At 43.5% G+C, this 23,169-nt stretch overlaps 2 protein-coding genes across 2 annotated transcripts in view; both read right to left on the bottom strand.

The window, feature by feature from the left end:
• Window positions 1–696: 696 nt before the first annotated feature.
• On the bottom strand, window positions 697–10,302 carry LOC310798831 (uncharacterized protein). Its single transcript, XM_083661390.1, has 11 exons — window positions 10,181–10,302; window positions 9,938–10,043; window positions 8,775–9,843; window positions 6,196–6,257; window positions 5,714–6,098; window positions 5,442–5,506; window positions 5,053–5,261; window positions 2,640–2,869; window positions 1,959–2,023; window positions 1,716–1,864; window positions 697–1,615 (listed from the first exon to the last, which is right to left on the bottom strand). Exons 2-3 carry the CDS (start codon window positions 10,007–10,009, stop codon window positions 8,851–8,853), a joined length of 1,065 nt encoding a protein of 354 aa, XP_083517516.1. The 5' UTR covers window positions 10,010–10,043; window positions 10,181–10,302; the 3' UTR covers window positions 697–1,615; window positions 1,716–1,864; window positions 1,959–2,023; window positions 2,640–2,869; window positions 5,053–5,261; window positions 5,442–5,506; window positions 5,714–6,098; window positions 6,196–6,257; window positions 8,775–8,850.
• LOC310798931 (meprin A subunit beta-like) overlaps window positions 10,107–23,169 on the bottom strand; it is a gene marked incomplete at its 3' end in the record, with an annotated part of 28,081 nt that continues 15,018 nt past the window's right edge. The window contains exons 8-14 of the mRNA XM_083661488.1: window positions 16,502–16,680; window positions 16,197–16,409; window positions 13,424–13,588; window positions 11,299–11,514; window positions 10,719–11,150; window positions 10,181–10,357; window positions 10,107–10,117 (exon numbers count right to left, since the gene is read on the bottom strand). Coding sequence (XP_083517614.1) covers window positions 10,107–10,117; window positions 10,181–10,357; window positions 10,719–11,150; window positions 11,299–11,514; window positions 13,424–13,588; window positions 16,197–16,409; window positions 16,502–16,680 — 1,393 coding nt within the window. The remainder of the gene's footprint in view (window positions 10,118–10,180; window positions 10,358–10,718; window positions 11,151–11,298; window positions 11,515–13,423; window positions 13,589–16,196; window positions 16,410–16,501; window positions 16,681–23,169) is intronic.

The raw sequence follows: 23,169 nt of genomic DNA, 5'->3' as shown, positions 1-23,169 counted from the left end.
AGGTAGAGCGGGTCGGCCAATGACGGAAGGGTTGGCGGTTCGATCCCCGCTCCCTCCCAGCTGCTGTTGTTGTGTCCTTGGGCAAGACACTTAACCCTCCTTGCCTCGTATGATTGGTATGAATGTAGACATGAATGATGGTGGTCGGAGGGGCCGTTGAGCGCCGATGTGTGGCTGCCACGCTTTCAAACCACCGGTACGAATGGTGTGAATGAATAATGATTCTGTGAAGCGCTTTGAGCACTTGGAAAGGCGCTATATAAATCCAATCATTATTATTATTATTATTATCTGGCGTTGAGCGCAGTTCATAGGCCGATGCAACGATAGAGCCATACTCTTCTTCTTTTTTACATAAAGTAGGCTGTACAAACGTTATAATGTAAGCTCACAGAATACACTTATGTATAACAGTATAAATAGATGTATAAATAAGAAAATTGACTGGATAATCATACAGGACATTGTTCATTGTCATGGACATTGTTTAACCATTTGATAGACAAATGTGGTCTAGACTTACACAAAAAGTCACTGGACCATGATAACTATAAGATAAATAAACCATAGAATATAAGGATACATTGTTGCTGAAGCATTCACCCTGCATGCAGCAATATCTGTGTTCAGGGGTTCCTCTGCCTTTCCGAAGCCCTGCCACTCCGAACGTTAACTTCCAGTATTCGGACTGGCGGTCGTTCACCTTAGAAGCCGCAATGCCGACCTTAGGTTTAGGCGTGGGGGTGGGAGAGGTTAGGTTTTGGGTTAGGGTCTGGGAGAGGTTAGGTTTAGGCATGGGGGGAGGTTAGGTTTGGCGTGGGGGCTGGGAGAGGTTAGTGAAAAACGGGGAACATAGACCCCCTTTCTGAGTGCCGATATTTCGGAGTGGCAGAACGTCGGAGTGGCAGCATGTAACCCTGTGATCAGTTCCTCAACAACAAAGCGTCACTGCAGGGAGCCAGCCCTTTCTTACAACTTTAATATGATAATTTTGGATGTTTTGATAGTTATTGTTGAAGTGGGAACACAGATATTGTATTTACTTCATTCATATAGTTTTCATTCTACACATAAATTGACCTTTAAAGTCAACAATTCTAAAGTTATTAATTTATTATTAAAATATTGCTATATCACATGGCATTCAATGAGGCAAATTGTACATGTACATAGTGCAATTATTTTGGATGGACTATCCATGATTTAAATCATTGTGTTTTTATTTGTAGTATTGCCATATTATTTTCTTTTCATTGGACCGTGTGTTCAGTGGTTTCCAACTGGCGTTCCAAGGTGTATATGTATGCTGTCATTTGCATAGTTGGATAGTGACTGAAATGCAACCAGGAGGCATCCTCTAAATTTGCCTGCCCCATTGTACTTAATGTCTTACATTACAATTTGGAATTTAATATCTGGAGGTTATTCCGACGCTTACTGCTTGAGACCTTACTCTCACAAATCTCGTATTAATTTCTCATTCCAGTGACGGTGGCCATAGTCCTTTGACATGTCTCCGCTGACACTTATTGCTGGTTTGAGAGTAGCCAGGACAACGCCACCAAGAAGAATGCAGTGAGGAGACTGATCTCATGGCTTACTCCACTTGAAATCGCTGTAAAGGAATAGAGAAGAAAAAGAAACATATATTTAAAAAAGTGTGGAAAGTTTTTGCACTTTTTGATCCAAGTACAGTATTACTCAATATTGCATACCTGTGCCATCCACAGAAACAGAGTTGGGGTTAATGTTGAAGGCTGTAATTTTCGGAGCTGCATTGATCAAAACATTTCCAATCCGGGTAGCAGTGGGAACAGATGAGGCCGTGAAAGTAACATCCATGTTATTGACGATTGATCCATTACTGCAAATGGAATTACAGAGAAAAGAATTGTTCCAATCATCGTGACTTTCTGGTCATTCTTTCATTCTAGAAAAGCTGAACATAAACAAATTACCTGAATGACGTCACTGTGATGGAGCTGAAGGAGGAGGAGAACTCTGCGTTGTAAAAAGGCTCAAGCTGCAGGAATAAAATCAGATTGTAAGCATATTTATTTATATTTATATTTATTTATTTCCTTAGTCTTTTTAATTATCCTATTAATATTTCAACTATTTATTATGTTACTTCACATTATTTAATTACACCATTTAATTTCCTTATTTTCATCATTTTATTTATTATATTTACTACCCCACTAAAATGACAAAAGGGGAAATGCACGACTACCTAATCGTTAAAAGTGGAATTACCTAGACAGTTTTTGCCAGTGAGTGACAATATAGCCCAAACTGAATGGAGAGGGTTAATGCTATTGTAAACTAGATTGAAATTTGATTTGAAAATGTATACGGCCACGTACTGTAATTTTCTTGAATTTCCACCATTTAGAAAATCCCAAAAACATGTAAATGTGTTTTAACAGACAAAAATTATTGTTGGAAGATGTGATGTGATCAGTTTCTCAACATCTGCCCCCAAAGGAAGGCTTATTATAGAATATGACATAGTTATTAGATATTTTAAGACATTTTTGTAAAAGAAAAAAGATTAGGATGCAGCAATTGTCTGGTCTCTTGTGATATCAGAATGCAATAGATACTACCACAGGCTTCATTTTAAGTGGGAGACTTACCTCTGTCTTTATCAGTGTGGCACGAGTTACAAAAGCTGAAGATGTTGAAGTCAGCAAGTCACTTGTAAATGTCTCATCAGATGAGAAAGTGACCCGTACGGCAGTGAGTGCTACTGTAGTGGCAGCAGCTGTAGTTGCAGCAGCTGTGGTCGCAGCAGCTGTGGTGGCAGCAGCTGTGGTGGCAGCAGCTGTGGTGGGGGCTGGAGTGGTTGCTCTCTGGTTTAAATAACCTGTGAATTTTTCAAGAATAAATTATTAATAGCTTGCCCTTACATTGTGAGTATATCAGTAATGCATCGTACAGTCATGTGCAAGGCAAAAACATGTCTGATGTCATTTAGACCTTTAGTTCTACAATGCGACATGGCTGCTGCATCAAAACAATCCTGTCAAAGAGAATTGGTTTTGCAAACTGCAAGCGTCTTATCATATAATTCTGAATTTGCGATAGTGTCAAGAAAGTACTTTCCACTCTGTCTGACCTCGGCATTTCAGGTTCTGCACTCTCCTGGTTTGCTTCCTATCTCTCGAACCGCTCATACCAGGTCTTATGGAGAGGGTCCGTCTCCAGATCCTGCCCTCTTACCACTGGTGTCCCCCAGGGCTCAGTCCTGGGCCCCTTACTTTTCCTTCTCTATATCAGATCTCTTGCCTATGTGATCTCTTCTCATGGCTTCTCTTATCACTGCTATGCTGATGACACCCAACTTTTCCTTTCCTTCACCCCCTCCGACACTCAAATCGAGGCTCGCATCTCTGCATGTCTCAAGGACATTGGCGACTGGATGTCTGCCCACCACCTCAAGCTCAACCTTGGTAAGACAGAGCTACTCTTCCTCCCAGGGAAAGACTGTCCTCTCACAGATCTCTCCATCTCCATCGACAACACCACTGTACTGCCCTCCCAAACAGCTAAGAACCTTGGGGTGATCCTCGACAACCAGCTGTCTTGCTCAGCCAACATAGCTGCGACAGCACGCTCCTGTAGGTTCTCCCTCTACAACATCCGCAAAATCCGTCCCTTCCTCACAAGAGAAGCGACTCAACTCCTGGTCCAGTCACTTATCGTCCCTCGCCTGGACTACTGCAACGTGCTCCTGGCTGGCCTACCTGCCACCGACATCCGACCGATTCAGCTCATTCAGAACGCTGCAGCCCGTCTGGTATTCAACCAACCCAAATTCTCTCATGTCACTCCCCTCTTCCGGGACCTCCACTGGCTTCCCATCTCAGCTCGCATCAAATTCAAGACACTGGTACTGGCCTACAGGGCAGTACACCAGTCAGCTCCCCTGTACCTGCAATCTATGATCAGGTTCCAAACCTCTCACCGCTCCCTTCGCTCCTCCACCAGTGCAGGGCGCCTCGCTCCTCCTTCGCTATGGGCGCTCAAAAGTCGCTCATCCCGATCTCGACTCTTCTCCTCCCTGGCACCCCAATGGTGGAACGAGCTGCCACCTTCGGTCAGGACTGCTGAATCACTGCCGATCTTTCGGAAAAGACTAAAGACTCACCTTTTCAGGCTCCATCTGGGCCCTTCTTGATCTAACTTCTTTCTCTCTCTTTCTTAAATATATATATATATATATATATATATATATATATATATATATATATATATATATATATATATATATATCCTAAACTAAAACTCGTACCACTGTTCCTTCAGGATTTGTAGTTGTCATAGACTGTGCTCCATAGTTGATTGCTCTATTGCTGACAAAAAGTGTGTTATTGTAAGTCGTTTTGGATAAAAGCGTCTGCCAAATGACGTAATGTAATGTAATGTAATGTAATGAAAGTAGTGACAAGCAGGGGTGTAGTTGTAAATACAGAGGTGGGTAAACTATCCAAGGCGAGTAGTTTACCCACCTTGTTTGCCCTCAATGATTTATACAGTTGATCTGAAAATAGGTGAGTCAACTATCTGCCTCATTTCAAAGAGGTAGGTAAACTGCATTTACTTGCGTTTACCCTTCACTACACCCATGGTCACAAGCTAGTCCCATGCCGATCTACAAAATGGCTGTTCTTGAGAAATGATTCACTCACTTTTCACTCCCATTGTGTTTGAGTGATGTTTTATTAATGTCTTTATTGTCACATGGTTACTGTGTTTTTATGTGTGGCGGTGGTGTTTTAGCTGCAAACCAAATTGCCCTATGGGATTATATAAAGACCAAACTGAATTTAAGCAAATTACCAGTTAGTGACTGACAAGCATTTTCATTGAGTGACAGATATCTAGAATAGTCAATCCTGCCACAAATTGCACTTGTCACTAAGCTATGTCTGTTTCACATTTACAAGCATAATTTTGCTCCCAACTTTTCAATTCAGGCAAATTAAAATGATGTTTCAAATAATGAGTAGAGTGGAATTTAGACTTATGTGTTAACTGTTAACTTACCTGATATTTGGAGAGAGTTGGTATTAATAGTGACGTTGAAGGTGTTGTTGGGGTTATTCACAGCTTCTGTCACAGCCGCCACAATGGTATCAGCCGCTGGGATAGATGAAGCTGGAGCAGTCCTGTTGAACTCAATCCCCATTTCTGCTTGCGTGTTATTAGATTGTGCTCTGGCTCCACCACGGGATTGTGCTCTGGCTCCACCACGGCTGCATCACAAATGCCAAAATCATAAAGTCAAGAGTCAAAATCTATGAAAATTATAAATTATATTGATGACTTATTTAAATATGTAACTTATAGGCATCACACAGATATAGATAACATCATTATCCACATAGAAACATACATGAGAGAGGCTTTAAAAGGAAGTAGAATTTGTAGTTTACCTAAATGCTATAACATAGGTGCGGATGAAGAGAACACCAAATTTCTCACTGAAGATTATATGATACTGCAAGAAGAAAAACGGGGGGGAAATCAGACATAATTATTGAGTGCATTTCAAATACAATATTCTCCAAATGAATATCAAATGGGATGGAATGAATTTCAATGCATGTGAAATCTGCATTAGAATGCTTTGTTTATCAGTTGCAATGAACAGTGTAATGATTTGCTTAACAAGACAACATCAACAAAACGATGAAATTATTCTTACCATGGCAACAACTGTGACTGAAAGCTCTTTGAATTGTGTGCTATTGGTGTTCATGAGTTCTTTTGTGAATGGATGTGCCAGCTCTGAGAGGAGAAGTGCAACTGGTGCAGCAGCTGTAGTTGGAGCAGCTGTAGTAGGAGCAGCTGTAGTCTTAGCAGCTGTAGTCTTAGCAGCTGTAGTCTTAGCAGCTGTAGTTTTAGCAGCAGCTGTAGTAGGAGCAGCTGTAGTAGTTATGAGCGTGCCACCCACATCAACAGTGGTGGTGTCAATGTCGAAGGTTGTAATGCTTGACGCTCCATTGATCAACACATTTCCAATCTGGGTAGATGTAGGAACAGATGAGTCCGCGAAACTAACTTTGATGTTGTTGACGATCGATCCACTACTGCAATTGGAAATGCAGAAAAACAAATAGTTTCAATCATCATGACTTTCTGGCGTTTATTCTTTCATTCTTGCAAAGCTGAACATAAACAAATTACCTGAATGACACCACTGTCAAGGAGCTGAAGGAGGAGTATGCTGCTTGGTAAAGAGATTCAAGCTGCAGGAATAAAAGCAGGTTGTAAGCATTATGTTGGCTATATCTTTTTTGTTTTTACCTTAGTCGTTTTAATTTCAAGTAGTTTTACTACATTTTCACATTGTTCAATTACATTATTCAATTTCCTTCTTTGCATAATTTTCTTAATTAGTCCTTTATTGACTACCACAGTAAACTTCCAGGAGGGGAAGGCTGAAGGAGGAGGGGTACGCCGCTTTGTAAAGGGTCTCAAGCTGCAGGAATAAAAGCAGGTTGTAAGCATACTCTTAATGTTTTCTTTTCCTTAGTCTCTTGAATTTGGAGAATTTTCACTATTTCATTTTAACGTTTAATTACACAATTCAATTTCCTTCTTTTCAGAATTTCCTTTATTAGCCATTTTTATGCCACCACCGGCGATAGCCAGGCCGGAGGCATTATGGATTCGGTTTGTCCGTCCGTACGTCGGTCCATACGATGTTTGTTAACGTCATATCTGAGGAACGCCTTGACGGAATTTAATCAAATTTGCCTCAAACGTCGACTTGGACTTAAAGTCCCTGGAAACCAGAAATATTTCTTTATTATTTAGCATTTTGAGTTCATCACATCACAGGACCCTATGTTAATAAGCTACCAGCCAAATTTGAACGATGATGAACGTTGCAAAGTATATAAATTTAGGTTTGACAGGTGTGGCAAAACGCATGAGATTTCATTATTTTTTAGAGTGTACTTTCTCCCGCGGAATGTGTGGGCGTGTCCGTCTGCAGCAGGGACATTTATCTCCTCCGAGAGAGAGAGCGCGAGAGAGAGGGGGGGAGGGAAACGGAGAAAGAGATCAAGTTACACAGCACTTGCGAGTGTGTGTGTGTGTGTGTGTGTGTGTGTGTGTGTGTGTGTGTGTGTGTGTGTGAGAGAGCCACCAGCCTGTGTGTCTCTCGCTCTCTCTCACTAGTCGAGAGAGAGAGAGAGAGAGAGAGAGAGAGAGAGAGAGAGAGAGAGAGAGAGAGAGAGAAGCACATGGCCTGGCTGAAACCCGACACCTTGCTAATCTCACAAGCATAGCACTTGGCAGACGCACACAGAGGGAGACGGACAGCAAGGGAGCGCTGTCACTGGGGGCAAAGAACGGACTTGCCATAGGTGGGTGCGGATTGCGCGCGTGTACAAAGGTTATATAGAGCTTATGACGTCATAAGCTCCTGCGTTTTAGCACCTCACGCACTGCTGTCTTCAATGAGGAAGTACTTTGTAGAATCTTGTAGAAAAGTGGCGATTTTAAGGCTTTGGGTTGAAAGTAATGTATAATAATTTCGGAGGCACAAAATTACTAACATAAGACCCTAAATAACATAGTTAGAACGTTTTTGTGGATTTTGGTTTCCAGGGACTTTAAGGATGAACTGATTAGATTTTGGTGGTCAAAGGTCAAAGTTCAAGGTCACTGGACCTCACGAATGCCATTCCCAAGTTTGTTAACACAATATCTCATGAACGCCTTGACGGAATTCCTTCCAATTTGGTTTAAACGTCGACTTGGACTCAAGGATGAACTGATTTGATTTTGGTGGACAACGGTCAAGGTCACTGTGACCTCACAAATGCTATTTTCAAGCTCGTTAATGCGACATCTCAGGAATGCCGTGACGGAATTTCTTCGAATTTGGCTCAAACGTCCACTTGGACTCAAGGATGAACTGATTACATATTGGTAGTCAAAGGTCAAGGTCACTGTGACCTCACGAACGCCCTTTGCCTTCACGGAATTTCTTCACATTTGGCTCAAACATCAAAGTCTGGCCAGACATGGATGTCAACTGCTCATTGGCAGAGGCATATATCCGCGGTGCGGTCGTTCTAGTCTTTATTAGTCCCCCTGGTACCACCGTGAAATTACAAAAACGGAAGTGCACTGAGAGTGCATCCTATCCTCACATAGTGATGGGGTGATTATATTTATTTGAAACCCAGCAACTGGAATCAGATGTCATCCCACAAGAGACCTGGGTATTTCACTGTATGATCCACCATTGTAGAAAACAAGCTATACCCTATTAAGACGTATTGCAAAGACCAAGTGGAAATTTTGAACACCGAGCCCGTATTTTTCACCCGAAATTGTCGCACGTTTTAAAATAAATATGACCTCATGTTGTGTCACTGTGTCACTTTCGTCCATCATTTAAGTTTTCGGAAAAGGTTCGATTTTCTGCGTTTTTCGCATCACTCAATAGGCTTTTGTGAGCTGTTTGACCTGTCTGTGTTTCCAGGTGACAGATTAAAAAACGCATACGAAAAAACCGGACTGTGTGCGCAAAGACCTTAAGACTGCCTAGCAAGAATGGTAGAAGCAGAATTAGGCTTGGGAACAAATTGGTAATTCTGAAAGTTGAATATATTGAAAATGTCTTAGTTAATAGTTTTTGCCAGTGAAACAATATAGCGCAGCAGCAATACTGTATATATTTTCAATCCTTTGAGCAAATGCCCTGATCTGTCTGATATCACAGGGTTCATTTTAAGTGGGAGACTTACCGCTGTTTTTATCTTTGTGGCTCGAGTTGCAAAAGCTGTAGATGATGAATCTGACAGGTCAGTTGAAAATGTCTCATCAGATGAGAAACTGACTGAGAAAGTAGTTGTAGCAGCTGTAGTTGCAGCTGGTGTGGTTGGAGCAGCTGTTGTGGTTGTTGGGGCAGCTGTTGTGGTTGCAGCAGCTGTTGTGGTTGTTGGGGCAGCTGTTGTGGTGGTTGTAGCAGTTGCTGTGGTGGTTAGAGCAGCTGTTGTGGTTGTTGGGGCAGCTGTTGTGGTTGCAGCAGCTGTTGTGGTTGTTGGGGCAGCTGTTGTGGTGGTTGTAGCAGTTGCTGTGGTGGTTAGAGCAGCTATTGTGGTTGTTGGAGCAGCTGTTGTGATGCTTGGAGCAGCTGTTGTGGTTGCAGCAGCTGTTGTGGTTGCAGCAGCTGTTGTGGTTGTTGGTGCAGCTGTTGTAGTTGTTGGGGCAGCTGTTGTGGTGGTTGGGGCAGCTGTTGTGGTGGTTGGGGCAGCTGTTGTGGTTGTTGGGGCAGCTGTTGTGGTGGTTGTAGCAGTTGCTGTGGTGGTTAGAGCAGCTGTTGTGGTTGTTGGAGCAGCTGTTGTGATGCTTGGAGCAGCTGTTGTGGTTAGAGCAGCTGTTGTGGTTGCAGCAGCTGTTGTGGTTGTTGGAGCAGCTGTTGTGGTGCTTGGAGCAGCTGTTGTGGTTGCAGCAGTTGCTGTGGTGGTTGGAGCAGCTGTTGTGGTTGTTGGAGCAGCTGTTGTGGTTGCAGCAGTTGCTGTGGTGGTTGGAGCAGCTGTTGTGGTTGTTGGAGCAGCTGTTGTGGTTGTTGGAGCAGCTGTTGTGGTGCTTGGAGCAGCTGTTGTGGTTAGAGCAGCTGTTGTGGTTGCAGCAGCTGTTGTGGTTGTTGGTGCAGCTGTTGTAGTTGTTGGGGCAGCTGTTGTGGTGGTTGGGGCAGCTGTTGTGGTTGTTGGGGCAGCTGCTGTGGTGGTTGTAGCAGTTGCTGTTGTTGTTGTTGTTGGTGGTGGTGTTGTTGGTGTTGTTGTTTGAGGTGGGCGGATGGTGGTCAGGGGCCTGCAGAAGACATAGCATCGTTTGAATAGTATATTTAATCTTCATGCTCAAAAATGTATACACACGATAAGAACAAAAACATTCAATGTCCTACCGTGAGCCACATGGCCCTACATCCATCACTGTAGGAGAATGTGTAATGTTCATTGTTGGCCGTTTGGCACATGGAAGAGCGCTGGCCTCAGCAAGACTGGAGATATCTAAGGAGGAGAGGGAACTTACTGTAAGATCATGTCAGACTGTAACGCTTCCAGTTTGAATAATCATTTAAAAACTACAAAGAAAGAAAAGAAGTGAAGACATCATTTGTCTGTCAGTGACATTTTTGTCTGCCTACCTTGGAAGCTGAAGAGCAAAACAAGGCTCCCTCCATTGAGGAAGTCTTTAGAATTCATCTCGGACCGTCCTGCAAAGAACCTTCTTCCAACCGAAGGGCCGACAAAGTAAGTCTGATTTTCCTCATCATCGACATATTCGGTTCCAGTGGTACGAGGGTTATCCCAAAGATAGCTACCTGTTTACAGAAGGTATACAACAAAAAAGTAAATACGGTAACCTAAAAGGAAAAGCTGTAATATAGGCTGTTTTTATATAAGTGATATTTCTTTCATCCGTATTAAATGGTAAATGGCCTGCATTTCTATAGCGCTTTTATCCAAACCGCTTTACAATCAGTAGAGCGGGAATCGAACCATCAACCTCATTTATCCAAAGCGATTAGTGGACGACCGCTGTACCTCCTGAGCTACAGCCGCCCGTATTAAATATTTAGTAGTATAATTCTTTGTATTCTTATCATTTCTGTTTAAGTGGTAACTTTCTTTTAAGATTTCATGCATTTTTGGAGCATTTCATGCAGCTTTTCAGAAGCTCACCATCAGTGGTAATGCTCTTTTGCTTGGACATCTGCAGTTGGATGTTGGGGTTCTGATCCAGCATTACAAAGGTCGCCTGCCTCCATGGACAAGGCCACTCCAGCTGGTCATCATAGTCACCAGACACCAGCCTCACATACATCCCAAAAAAACTTCTGGAAAGCTCTATCTCCACCTGGTAGCCATACCCGCTTGCAGAGTACTGGCGTGGGCTGAACAAACTAGTTCCAAACGCACTATTTCTTAGACGTTCCTCAAAGTTATTAATCTGCCAGGTCAGATGTGGACACTCGGTCTCAGACAGGTTGATGTCATCGATGGAGAAGCCTCCTGAAGAGCTTCCTGCTCCTTTATGAACCTCAAACTCCACCTGGAAGTCCATGGCGGCATCCAGGGGAACATGGTGGAGCTGCCAATGAGATGTTGGGGGACCTGGAGGGAGGATTTTAGCAATTAAAATATGTGCTGTGACTGTGATGACTACATTCAATTACTCAACTTACACACGGTGCACTAGATCAGATACACCCTGAATGCAAACTATGATAAATCACAATGAAAGAGAAAACACTATATTTACCAGTGATCTGTCCCATGAGGCGTAGCTGTCCTCTAGAGTCGTTGAACTCTCTGATCCAGATGTTGAGCTGGTCTGACCCGCTGCCGCTGTGGAAGTAGTAGAACTGGAGACACTGGACGTGACACTCCCTGCTGAGGTTCATCCTCTTAGTCTCCAGCCAGGCGGAGTCTCCCTCCTGACCGGATGCTGTGCTGGCATGCATGAAGTAACCTGCATCTTGAAATAGAACAGCATAGACTAGTCTTATTGTATTCTGGCAGATTGGACTGTGTCCCTCTATCTGACTGTGAGATCTCACATACCTTACTTGGAATAATGCATTTTGTGTTCATTCCAGTATTTAAAAATTCCACTAATCAACCTAATTTGGTTGCTATGATTACAGCTCAGATTTTGAAATTCTAATATGACAATATCCATAACCACATGCACCACAACTGTGTGCAGACTTCCAGGGATGTGCGCGCCCCAACTCAGTGTGGTGCAGGCTTGCCAGTTGCCAGAAATGCCAGAAACAGTTTAATTTGGAAAAATTGAAAAACCAGCTTTGTCAGTCCCTGCCTGTGCCAATGCTCAAGGCCCATGTGCAGTTTCAGATTGATTGGCCAACCTGTTGATGAGATAAATGGATGCAGACAGACAGACTTTGGGCCCTATCTTCGCAAAAGCAGTAATTTAGCATTTGCGCTCATTTAACGCAGAGCGCAGCGCATGCCTGTTATAATTGTACTGGACATAGGTGTGCCACATGCCGAACTAGGCGTTTCAGCGCAAAAATGTGGGGATAGATGGCATTATCCTATCGTCAGCAGCGCACAATTACTTTGCGCTAAGAACTTTTAAAAGCACCTCTTACGCGCTAAATACCCCATTGCGCTTGAGTGCACCATAATTTCCGTGCAGCGCAGCGCAGTGCAGAGTAAGATTCCTTTTGGATATGTCATTACGCACAGCCTTGCCACGCCAGGACATCAAATTATGCTGCTAAAATTGGGCATTAGCAGATAATTCAGTGAGGCAATCGACTATAACTCACTGAGAAACTTTTATCACATCGCAAAGAAGGAAATGAATTGAGAAAACTTGTTGGACAATGGACATAGGCTATTCACCTTCATAACCCGGAGGGTCGTTGGCACCACAGACGATCTGTCAATAAGCTCTCTCCATCTCTCTCTGTCCTCGGCACGAGTGAGTACACTCTATTACGCATGGAGAGAATTACAGCATATAGCATGCCTCGCGCAAACAGCGATTGCGAGGAATCTGATTGGTTTGTTTGATGTAACGCCCAGGCATTGCCAGGCCACACCCGTGAATAATTCTGGTACTTAAGACCGCCCAAATCCTGTTTGCCCAGGCATTTTGGAATCACAGATGATTTTGGCACGGCTCTAATTTGCACCTGCGGCACGTGTGAACGAGTGAACGTTTCCGTATCCCCGCCGAGAATTGCATCCCCAACTTATTTTGGGGCTGTTTTAACTTAGAAATCAGGGAGGTCACGTCTACCCAGACAGTTATATCACTTTTAAACAGTTACATTTCTGTAGGAAATCATTACAATATGCTCCCGTGGGGTGGGGATGCGTTTAGCTGCTGCCGAGCGGGGGTGCAAAACTCGGCATAACACCTGGACAAATGTGCAAGGCAGACTGCTATCTTTCCTGCCTTAAGGCACGTGATTGGCTGAAAGCAAACATGATGAATCTGTCAATCAGAATCATACATCTGATTGACAGCTTTATCAGCCAATGGTGACGTTCGTTGACCTGCGACGTCAGGGGAGTCTCAAAATTCACCACACAGATTTCTCTCACAAATATAGAAAGAGGTTCACAAATGAGAAGCAGTTTGTAAATGCACATTCAGCAATTGGCATGATCTGTGAATTTATATTACAAGTGTGCCTCAAAATAATATTTGACGGAATTTCTTCAAAATGGCTTAAACGCCCACTTGGACTCAAGGATGAAGGATGATTAGGTTTTGGTGGCCAAAGGTCAAAGTTCAAGGTCACTGTGACATTAGCACCACCTGTTTCATGCTCGTTAATGCAATATCTCAGGAATGCCTTGACAGAATTTACACAGATTTTTTTTTTTTTCATTTCCATTTTCCTTACCATTTTCAGGACTGGCAGTAGATAGGCTGGTGTGGTCAGTGCTAGGACCCCCAGCAGCATTTGATACTCTTTCCCAGTCGCTCGCTCCACTCTTTGAACAGCGTTTCATTCCACACATGGTCTCATCGTCAAAGCCGCAGTACATCTTAAATGCAATGGTTGACTCTGTGGAGGTGTATGAAGAACATGGGATACAAGAATATTACCTGTTTTGCTCAAATATCTGTAGGAACCGAAAATGGGATACATTGCAGTAGTGATTGCTGGAGAGTACAAATTAATGTCAGCACCCATATATATGGCCAAAGGTATGCATGCAGACACCCGTTGTTAATCTTTGTGGAAATAGAGAGCCGCAGGGATGACGTATTTTTGTAGTCAGAACACGGAAGTCCCAGACTTCCTGGTTCTTCACTGTTTCTGTCTATGGGATTTTTGAATAGGTTTTTGCCGCGATGCTTCAAATACGGTCTCTGGGCAACGCAAGATTAATCAAACGCGAACCAGAGTTCAGTCGGATAATCTTCACACATGAGGACCACTTTGATGAGTTTTGTAGCGTAAATGCGAGCCCTAGAAGTAAAAAGCTCGAGCTAAGCTAATCCAGCACTACACACTGTCGCATAGGCTTCCACGTCACGTCAGCACTCAACCTGGACTGTTGTTGATGTGTGCACTGATTACCCCGGGCTGAACGGGGCTGAACCAGGTGAGGGAAAGAGAATTTCCTTGTTCGTCCTTTGAAGTGGTGACGTTATTGACGTATATATCCCCATCGACTCAACAGTGTAGTCTCATTTAGCCGTTTGCTAGCTAGCCGCCTTTTTAACGGCACGTAAAAGCTTCAAAACTCATAAAAGTGGTCCTCGTGTGTGAAGATGATATTACTAAACACTGGTTCGCGTTGCCCAGAGAGATTATTAGAAGCATCGCGCCAAAAACCCATTCAAAACTCCCATAGGCGAAAACAGTGAAGAACCAGGACTGTAGCATCGATGATTTCCGGACTCGTTCCTGCGGCTCTCTATGGCCTCATCTGTAGATGGTAAATTAGCTGATACCTCAAACATAATGCTTGTTGATGTTCAAATGTTACACCTAACTTGCTGCAACGGCGTTCTCCTATGTCACGTGCATGGTTGCGTGTTGCACAAAAAGATCGTATATACGGAAGATGAACACTCCAACTTACTTCTTGACAGCTAGATCCACATTTTTCTTCTCGCCAATTCTCAATGTTTTGCTCAGGAGTACAAAAAAACTTTAACTGGCAATTTTTTACATTTGTTGTCTGTGCAGCCCACCACACAACAGCTTTTAGCTATGTTTAATTCAAGGAAAATGACGCTGGTGTGTGGAAATGAACGGAGCTTTTCCCCCGTGATGGGCGTGGCCTATTTCATGCAGTGTCTCTATAGCTGGATTCAAGATAGTCCCAAATCTTCAGTGAGTCAGTCAGCCTGTGATAGTCCCAAGGATTACAGATAATGTAGCCTACCATATGCCATGAACACTGAACCTGGCCATAGGAACAGTGAATTATTAAAGGACGGCTTTCCCGTGGGGAATATGAATATATATTAAATCTCACGCCCCTAAGGTTTTCGAATCCGTTGAAATTTTTGAAATTGGTTATTCACTGCCATGCCTATCAAGCATCTATCACATTATTTCCATGTCGCTCTGACGCAAAACGTGTCAGAGCGACAATCCCCGCCTTGCGGAAGTCGTGCACCTATGAACTACAACTGTTGTTGGCCATGGTCCCGCCTCTAGAGGTCCTCCACGCCCCTTCAGAGGCCTTGACCAAAAACAAAAAGGCAGCCATCTTTTTCAACCGCCTAGCCTGCTGTAGCTAATATTAGCTTTCCATAGTTCCTTGCAAAGAGACCAATCTCGGGAACGGAAGCACGTACCGACACGGGACTGGCGGCATTGGAAAGCTCGTCAAATTTTACATCTAGTAGTAGGTGGGTTGAAGTAACGAAATCAACGCTGAGCAATGTACCCGTTTTTACACATTTTTACAGAAAATAGTTACAACATCAGATGCGCGTAACTCCTACGAAAATGCCTTAAAATGCATGATTTTTTTTTTATGAAGACATCTCCCGACATATATACTTCGGTTTAAATTTGGTGCAATTTGGAGGCAATTTTATTTTCGATTTATTTCTTCTTCTCTATATGTTTTATTGTTGAAGCCTTCTTCTTCTTCTTCTTTGAGTTTTATGGCGGTTGGCAAACATATATGTGCATTACCGCCACCTACTGGAGTTTGATATCAGCCAAATGCCTGAGGGGTGGACATGAAAACAAAGGCCACGCGAGCCCAGTGCATTGTGGGAAATGTAGTATTTCGAGTCCCTGCACCCGCACCTCCCCCCCACCACCCCCCCCCCCCAACACACAGAGTGGATTTCGGTTGATATCTCTGTGAGTAAACCTCCAATTTCAAAAATTTCAACGAAAACCTTAGGGGCGTGAGATTTAATATATATTCATATCCCCCACGGAAAAGCCGGCCTTTAAACTACCTTTAACTCATTTCGCTGTACACTGTTACGGCCTTAGGCCGTAATTGTAGTATTTTATTCCTTGTGTGTGTGGAGCGAGACCTCACTTCTGTGGGAGGATCTTTGCTGCTTGTGTGTGGAGAGTGAGAGGACTGCTGTGTGAGCACCTTTATTCCCTGCAGGTGTGTTTGCAGTAGGGGATTGGCTGGCCAGTAGAGATTGGCTGGTGACATCGTCGCTGGGGATTGGCCACTTACCGCATTGGTAGAGGCGGTTCAGCTTGAGCATGTCATCAGGACTCACTTCCAGTCTTTGACCAATCACGTCCTGGAATTGTGGGTCTTTGGTGATAATGGTAGAGCCGTTGCCATTGGTAAATGCATATTCACCATAGTGCATCACTGAGTTGTAGTCGTATGCAACTCCCTGGGTGTTGCTATTGGTAACTTTGTCAAAGTTCCCTTCTTTACCTAGAGACAGAACATTGTCAATTACCTCACCACCCTAAAGTAATAAAAGTAAGTTGTGGTTGTAATGAATAAGAGATTAATCTGAGTCAAACCGTCTAGGATGTTTTCCAACACAATGGTTACATGATCATCTCTGTCATTTCTGGACTGTTCGTGATAGAAGCCAAGAGCATGGAGGAATTCATGTTCAACGGTGGAAATTGTATCACAATCTTGTCCGATGGAGAGGACCTGTAGTCCATTGAACACTTGCCCAATGTATGAGAAACATCTAAAAAGGAAAAGGTATATACTATAAATACTATTATACACATTTTCTCACATCACTGATAAGCCAGAAAGTCACTTTATCTAGTTGACATCATTTTTGTGAAACTGTCTTGCTCAATCAAATACAGTGGGAATAAACACGTTAAATGAAATGGCAGATAAAAAAAAAAAAAAAAACAGTGTTTTTTTTGGTCCGAGTGAAATGTTCTATAGTCTCTCCTGATTCTAAATATAGCTGAATCGTTTGGTTTGAGCAAGTAAAACAAATTTTATACGCATTTTACGAAATGTCTATGAGAAAATAAATGGCGGATGAAAGGTCTCTGGTGGACCTGTTGAAGCTGGAAGTGACGTGGACTTTGGCTCTCTATTCTTTTTACAGTCAATGGAACAGACATGCTGTACACCTCAGCCCCTAGTGGCCATGCCCTAAAAATGCTGGAGTGTTAATCAGGTGTAATACCAGCAGCTGCAAAATGTCATATTGTATCTTTAGAAATGTATCTGACCTGTCTCTCTCCCTGCACCGTGTAGGTTATACTTCCAACAAAATTCTAACAGACACATAATACAAGACATTCAGATCACCTTCACCCCCCATACTGTCTCACTACCAACAATGGACCCATTTTTAATATACTACAGCTGTGCCATATTATGGAACACATAGGCTATATCAATATTGCCACGCATCATATCAACTCATTTAAATGCAAACTTAGAACCTGAGTCACACATAGCCCTCGTACATCACACATCCACCTCACATTGCCATCTTAACTGTCTATACTCACTTATTTTTTTATTGCTTTTTTCTTTTGTTCCTGTTGATTTTCTTTTCTTTGTCTATTTGTTTTCTTGTTTCTGTTGTATTGTAGGCTTTGTATGCATTATTGTTATTATTATTATTATTATTATTATTATTACCTGTATAGGTTTTTGGGTCACGAAGCCCACAGGCCTTTGTCCGGTGAACACGCAAATTTCCGGGCCCTACTGTGCGGCACGTGGGGGCGTGAAAAATCAGGGGGTGGACTTTACATGTCTTCTGGGCCCCCCTCTGCGAGTGGACACCACTTGTTTGCCCATCAGTCCTACAGATAACCCACAATGATTTTTTGTCATTTTCATGCCATTTTCTTGCAGTTCAAGCATGTTCCACAGTGTGGCACAGTCCCACATTACCCAATGGAAAATATGGTCCGTGCACACCGTGTGCACGTGTAGCACTTATGCTGGAATAAGTGTAAATAGGAGACATATATAATCAAGTATACAGTAGAGTATGGACTAGTTCCAGGTTTGACTATGGAGCTGGTGGAAGAGTAATGAACACACCGACACAGAACTGCAAGAACCGGTTTGTATTAGATCAACAAAATGAAAATGCATATGTAACCATGCAAAGAAGCCAGTTACATAAATTGACAACGCCACCTTGGGAATTTCACCCAAAGAGTTAAACCAAAGTTCAGTTTTACCCTTAAATGAAAAGCAGAGGCAAGATGTTCCAAGTATAACAAGGGTACATGTTTATTTAATGCACAAAGTCCAAGTTAAAAGGTTAACATGCTAAAAGGCTGGTTGTTTATAAATTAAAAACACATTTAGATAGTTCTAAATGGGAGCTGCTCAACGACCAGGAGGAGGGGTTAAGAGTCCCCAGAGAGGGAGCTAAAAGCTAAAATGCGATCCCAAATTAAGACTAGGTGGGGATACACTACAAACAGCACGGCAAACCAAAAACACAAACCCACAGATAACTAGGAACACGGGGATTCACACACTCAGCCCCTCTCAATGGGACAATTTCTCCACTCCTGGCCGGGACAACCTGCAGTCAGAACGTAACAATTAAAAACAGGCAGTGGTATAACAGAAAGTGAAATAGTACAACAAAATAAATAAAACAATAAAGAAAGGGCAAAACAGCAGCTGGCCGCTACTGTAAAGAGACAGGCGAAACACAAGTATTAATACATATATCTATATGTTCTGTGACAAATACCTCTATGAACATTTTACCTTCACAGAGAATAAAGCTCTTGGGATTCTCAAGCTGTGATGAATGTTCTAGGCCGCATGTTCACTTCTGCCTACAAACAGTCATGGTTAGACAGTAACAGTGGAAATAACCAGGAAGTACCTGCATACAAGTCACCCAACATACAACCTTACTCACATAGTGTCAGCAACCAAGCTCCAAGCAACCATTTCCAGGGAAAACCAAAGAGTGTGGGATAAGGACAGCTCAGCCCCACAAGACACAGTATTTATTGAGGTGCACCTAATTATCTAAGCAGCAGCACCTGGGCCTGGATGGGTGTAAATCACTAGGGAGGGAACCTGACTACAACATGGGCCAGCCCTCTAAGTTAGCCTGGCTACACATAACAAAAAACACTTGAAAATAAATCAAGAAAAACAACAAATAAAGTAAATATAAAGAGGCCTTTTAGATAACAAAAAGAGTGGGTTTACACCTTCTGTAAAGTAGCACTACTAGTGGTGATTTCCGTTCAGTCCATTAATGTTCAAATCAATTCATTGAGTCAAATAATCACATTTCTATTCATTTCATTCCCATCTTCTTCCCCGTCATAAATACTATGCAATTGCACAATCCCATAAAGCCTTCAATTCAGTTCACACTATAAAGTGACTATTGTGACTAAAGTGCTTCAAGTTTGACAATTGTTATGACAATAATTGCACAACCCATATGACCTGTGTGCAATGAGGGAGAAGGGGAGAGAAAAAATGAGTAAAGACTAGTGTGTAAAGTTCTACCACCCAAGGGGAATGGGGCCTATGGTAGGAGTGAGTTAGGCTTGAGGCCTGCCCAGAGTTCAAGGTTCTTCTGGTTTAGCTCGCCATCCATTTAGCTCCAGCTATGAAGCCCATCCAGTATTCGCATGCACGGTTTCCTCCACAACAGCAGCAGTTCCTCAGATCAGACACTGTTGAGTGATGGCTTGATTACAATTTGCATATATAGTGAAGGCTGTAGTTGGCATGGTAGCTTAGCATTTATCTTGGCATGTAGCTTAGCATTTATCATTGCTGGTTTTAGCAATGATGGCAGAAGATTTCCATGCTTTCTGTAATGAGGATGCACTCACCCATGTGGTGTAAAAAGCAGTGTTGCATCCAGTTTCCAATATTCAGGTTCCAAATGTCCAATGTCAGTCAACGTGAACATGAGTCAAGGTTTGTGGCCTGCTTGCATCAAGGTGTGGGGTCTGCTCTCAGCAGGTGTGAGTGAGAGAGTGAGGCAGTGATTTCCTCTTCCCAGACCAAGAAAAGGGGGCGGGTGCAGGACTGAAGAGCCTGCAGCCGATTGGCTCAGGTGTTTGAGTTGACAGTTTTGCTTGTCCAATCATTATACAGGACTGTGGATAGGTGAGTGTGTATATGGCAGAATGTTCAATTCACCTGTGTTACACACGTCCCACATTACCCAATGGAAAATATGGTCCCTGCACACCGGAAGGAAACCATGTGATTGATGTGGCTGAAGATTACCCTCAATAGACTAGATGCACAAAATGAGTTCAGCTGCAGTACTTAATTGAAGCTGCACGTGGGGTTCCGTCTCGCTACTTGGGGGCGGGGCAGTGTAGGCTACTCAGAACAATCAAGGTGTAACTAGAGAACCCATAGTACATTGTCAAAGAGTTGTTTTCGTGCTATTTTCAATTACTGATTTTTACAGAATTGTGGTAAATGACACAAAGGTGACTTTGACAGAAGCGGACACAGCTTTAAGGCCATAACATTGCAGTGGATGCATAGAATGACTAAAGTTTTTGCACGTGTGTTCAGCCGGAGGTCCTGAACTAGTGTAGCGAATATCGCCTCATTCCGTTAAGCCATGCCAAAATGAGAGCCAATCAGGGTCGCTCAGAAGGCCGGGGTACAGCTAATTTGTCATAACATTGCAGCGGATGGATAGAATGACAAAAAAATTTGCACGTGTGTTCAGCCGGAGGTCCTGAACTAGTGTAGCGAATATCGCCTCATTCTGTTAAGCCATGCCAAGATGAGAGCCAATCAGGGTCGCTCAGAAGGCCGGGGAACAGCTAATTTGCCATAACATTGATGCGGATGGAGAGAATGACTAAATTCTTTGCACGTGTGTTCAGCCGGAGGTCCTGAACTACAATGATAACCTTAAATGGAAGTGGGCGAGGCCAAGGGGCGTCACCCCCCACCCTTCTGAGATCAATTTAGATAGTAAGTAGCCCTGGTGGCATGTGGGGACCTCAGGACGACATCCTGAGGGACTGTTTTGACCAAGTAGCATGGGAGGAGTTCAGAGCGGCAGGAGACCTGGGCGCGTACGCAGAGACGGTGTCATGCTTCATTAAGAAGTGTACCAACGACATAGTCCCCACAAAGAAAGTAAAAATAATGCCAAACCAAAAGCCCTGGATCAACAGCGAGGTCAGGGCTGCCCTACACGCCAGGACCACCACCTTCAGTTCAGGCACACCAGAACAATACAAGCAGGCACAATATGCCCTCCGGACCGCTATTAAAAAAGCACAGAGAGACTATGGAAGGCAGCTGGAGTCAAAACTGGACACCAACAACCCCAGACACCTGTGGAAAGGCCTCCATGCTGCTACAGACTTCAAAGAGGTGAAACGACAGAACCCCAGCACATCACCCACCCTACCGGACGAACTCAACGCGTTCTACGCTAGGTTCGACCCCTCTGGCAGAGCGCCTCCCATCCCCCCTCTCCCAGCCCTCTCCCACTCCCTCCCCCCCATCACCTCCCACCCTCTCCTCCCCCCCACCCTCCCCTCCCCCCCACCACCACCCCCCCTCTCCGCCCCCCCCTGCCACCTCCCTCCCCCCATCACCCCCCCCTCCTCCCCTGCCACCCCTCCCCCCTCATCACGAGTTTGGTGTCATTTGGAATAACTTTGGTTTTTTGGAAAAAAAAAAAAAAAGACGGATGTCGGATGCAACAATTCAGTAAAAATCAGTAATTGAAGCTAGCCCTTTCAAAGTTGCTGGACACGTAGGAGACAGTCTAAAGCCTACTCTCAGCAAAGGGTAGGCTAATCGGAGCTACGCTGAGCGAGCTGTGGTCCCGCAGAGTTGAAAAAAATAAGAAAACGCACGAAATTACGAAATCCTGCAAAATTTACATCTCTTTTTGGGCCAGGGACACAGTTCCACTCAACCTTGAGCCGAAATTTTGGCTACAGTGTATGTTGACAACCCCTAGTACATGCTCAAACCGTCATTTTGGTTGTAGCTTCAATTACTGAATTTTAGTGAATATAAAGATACGACATTTTTTTTGTAAAGAAAAAAAGTTCCGTTTTGACCTCCCATTTTTTGTGGGCTGAAAGAGGAGTGTGAGAGGAGTTCCCACAAAAAAAATTACACCTTGAAGTTACTTCCCCTAGGAGTTATTCAGGTTTGATTTTTTTTTTTTTTTTTTTTTTTTTTTTTCAAATTTTTTTTTTTTTTTTTTATAGCCATGTAGGTACTCTAAGGACTCCATTTTTGGCGAGGAGCCCGAAAACCGACTTCATTTTGGCCAAAAAGCAAGGGAAATGGCCGAAACGCGACTTCCGATTTTTAGGGGGCGTTTTGACCTCCCATTTTTTGTCGGCGGGAAGAGGGGTGTGAGAGGAGTTCCCCCAAGAAAGGACAGCCTTCTAGTCCTTTTACTTTAGGAGTTATTAGCACCCCTAGTTTCAACATTTTTAAACGATTGGACCGCCCCCCTGCCTAGGGGGAGGGGACTTTGGCTAATCTTTTCTCAGGATCTACTCTCCTATAGGAGGGCTACATGCTCCAATTGAAATTATAGCTCCAGGTGGTCCAGGGGAGTTAATTGACAACCCTAGCTGAAATTTGCACTAGGTTGTTAGGGTTGTAGACCGTTCACCCATGTTGAAGGGCTAAGTTGGAACTAGGGTTAGGAAGTTAGACATGTAGTCTTATGTAGTTTTATGCGCTGGTCCCGAATATGGGCGGGGCTTCCGCCGGAAGTGACCGGAAGTGGGTGTAAATAGGCTTTGAACATGGCATTTTGGCCAACCCTAGGCTGTTTTGCATATGGGTTGTTGGGGGGGTGTCATATGAGCATGAATTGGGTTGATTGGAGTCGTTTGGTGAAACGGCTAAGAGACTTTTTTTTTTTTTTTGTATGGGAAAAGTACTTGGTGTTTTTTTTTTTTTTTTTTTTTTTTTTTTTTGCTAATGCTAAGCTAACTTTTTTTATCTTTTTTTTTATGCTAAGGTAATGCTAAGCTAACATGCTAGCAACTTCCCGCACACTCCCGCCGGACCACGACCCGCTACAATTTGCATACCGCCCCAACAGGAGCACAGCGGATGCAGTAGCACACGTGCTCCACACCATTCTTACACCTATGTAAGAATGCTGTTCGTGGACTACAGCTCAGCATTCAACACCATAGTACCCTCCAGGCTGGTAAGCAAACTCAGGGATCTGGGACTA

This window comes from Poromitra crassiceps (genome assembly GCF_964638095.1).
Source record: "Poromitra crassiceps genome assembly, chromosome: 26".
Taxonomy (NCBI): Eukaryota; Metazoa; Chordata; class Actinopteri; order Beryciformes; family Melamphaidae; genus Poromitra; species Poromitra crassiceps.
The sequence above is the reverse complement of the archived record's forward strand: the minus strand, read 5'-3'. Positions and strand labels throughout refer to the sequence as shown.

Bases quoted from the DNA above. Each gene is read 5' to 3' on its own strand.
- LOC310798831 (XM_083661390.1), bottom strand. From the start codon at position 10,009: ATGTGCCAAACGGCCAACAATGAACATTACACATTCTCCTACAGTGAT. The intron at 9,844-9,937 runs GTAGGACATTGA...TGTCTTCTGCAG, and splicing joins GTAGGGCCATGTGGCTCACG to GCCCCTGACCACCATCCGCC.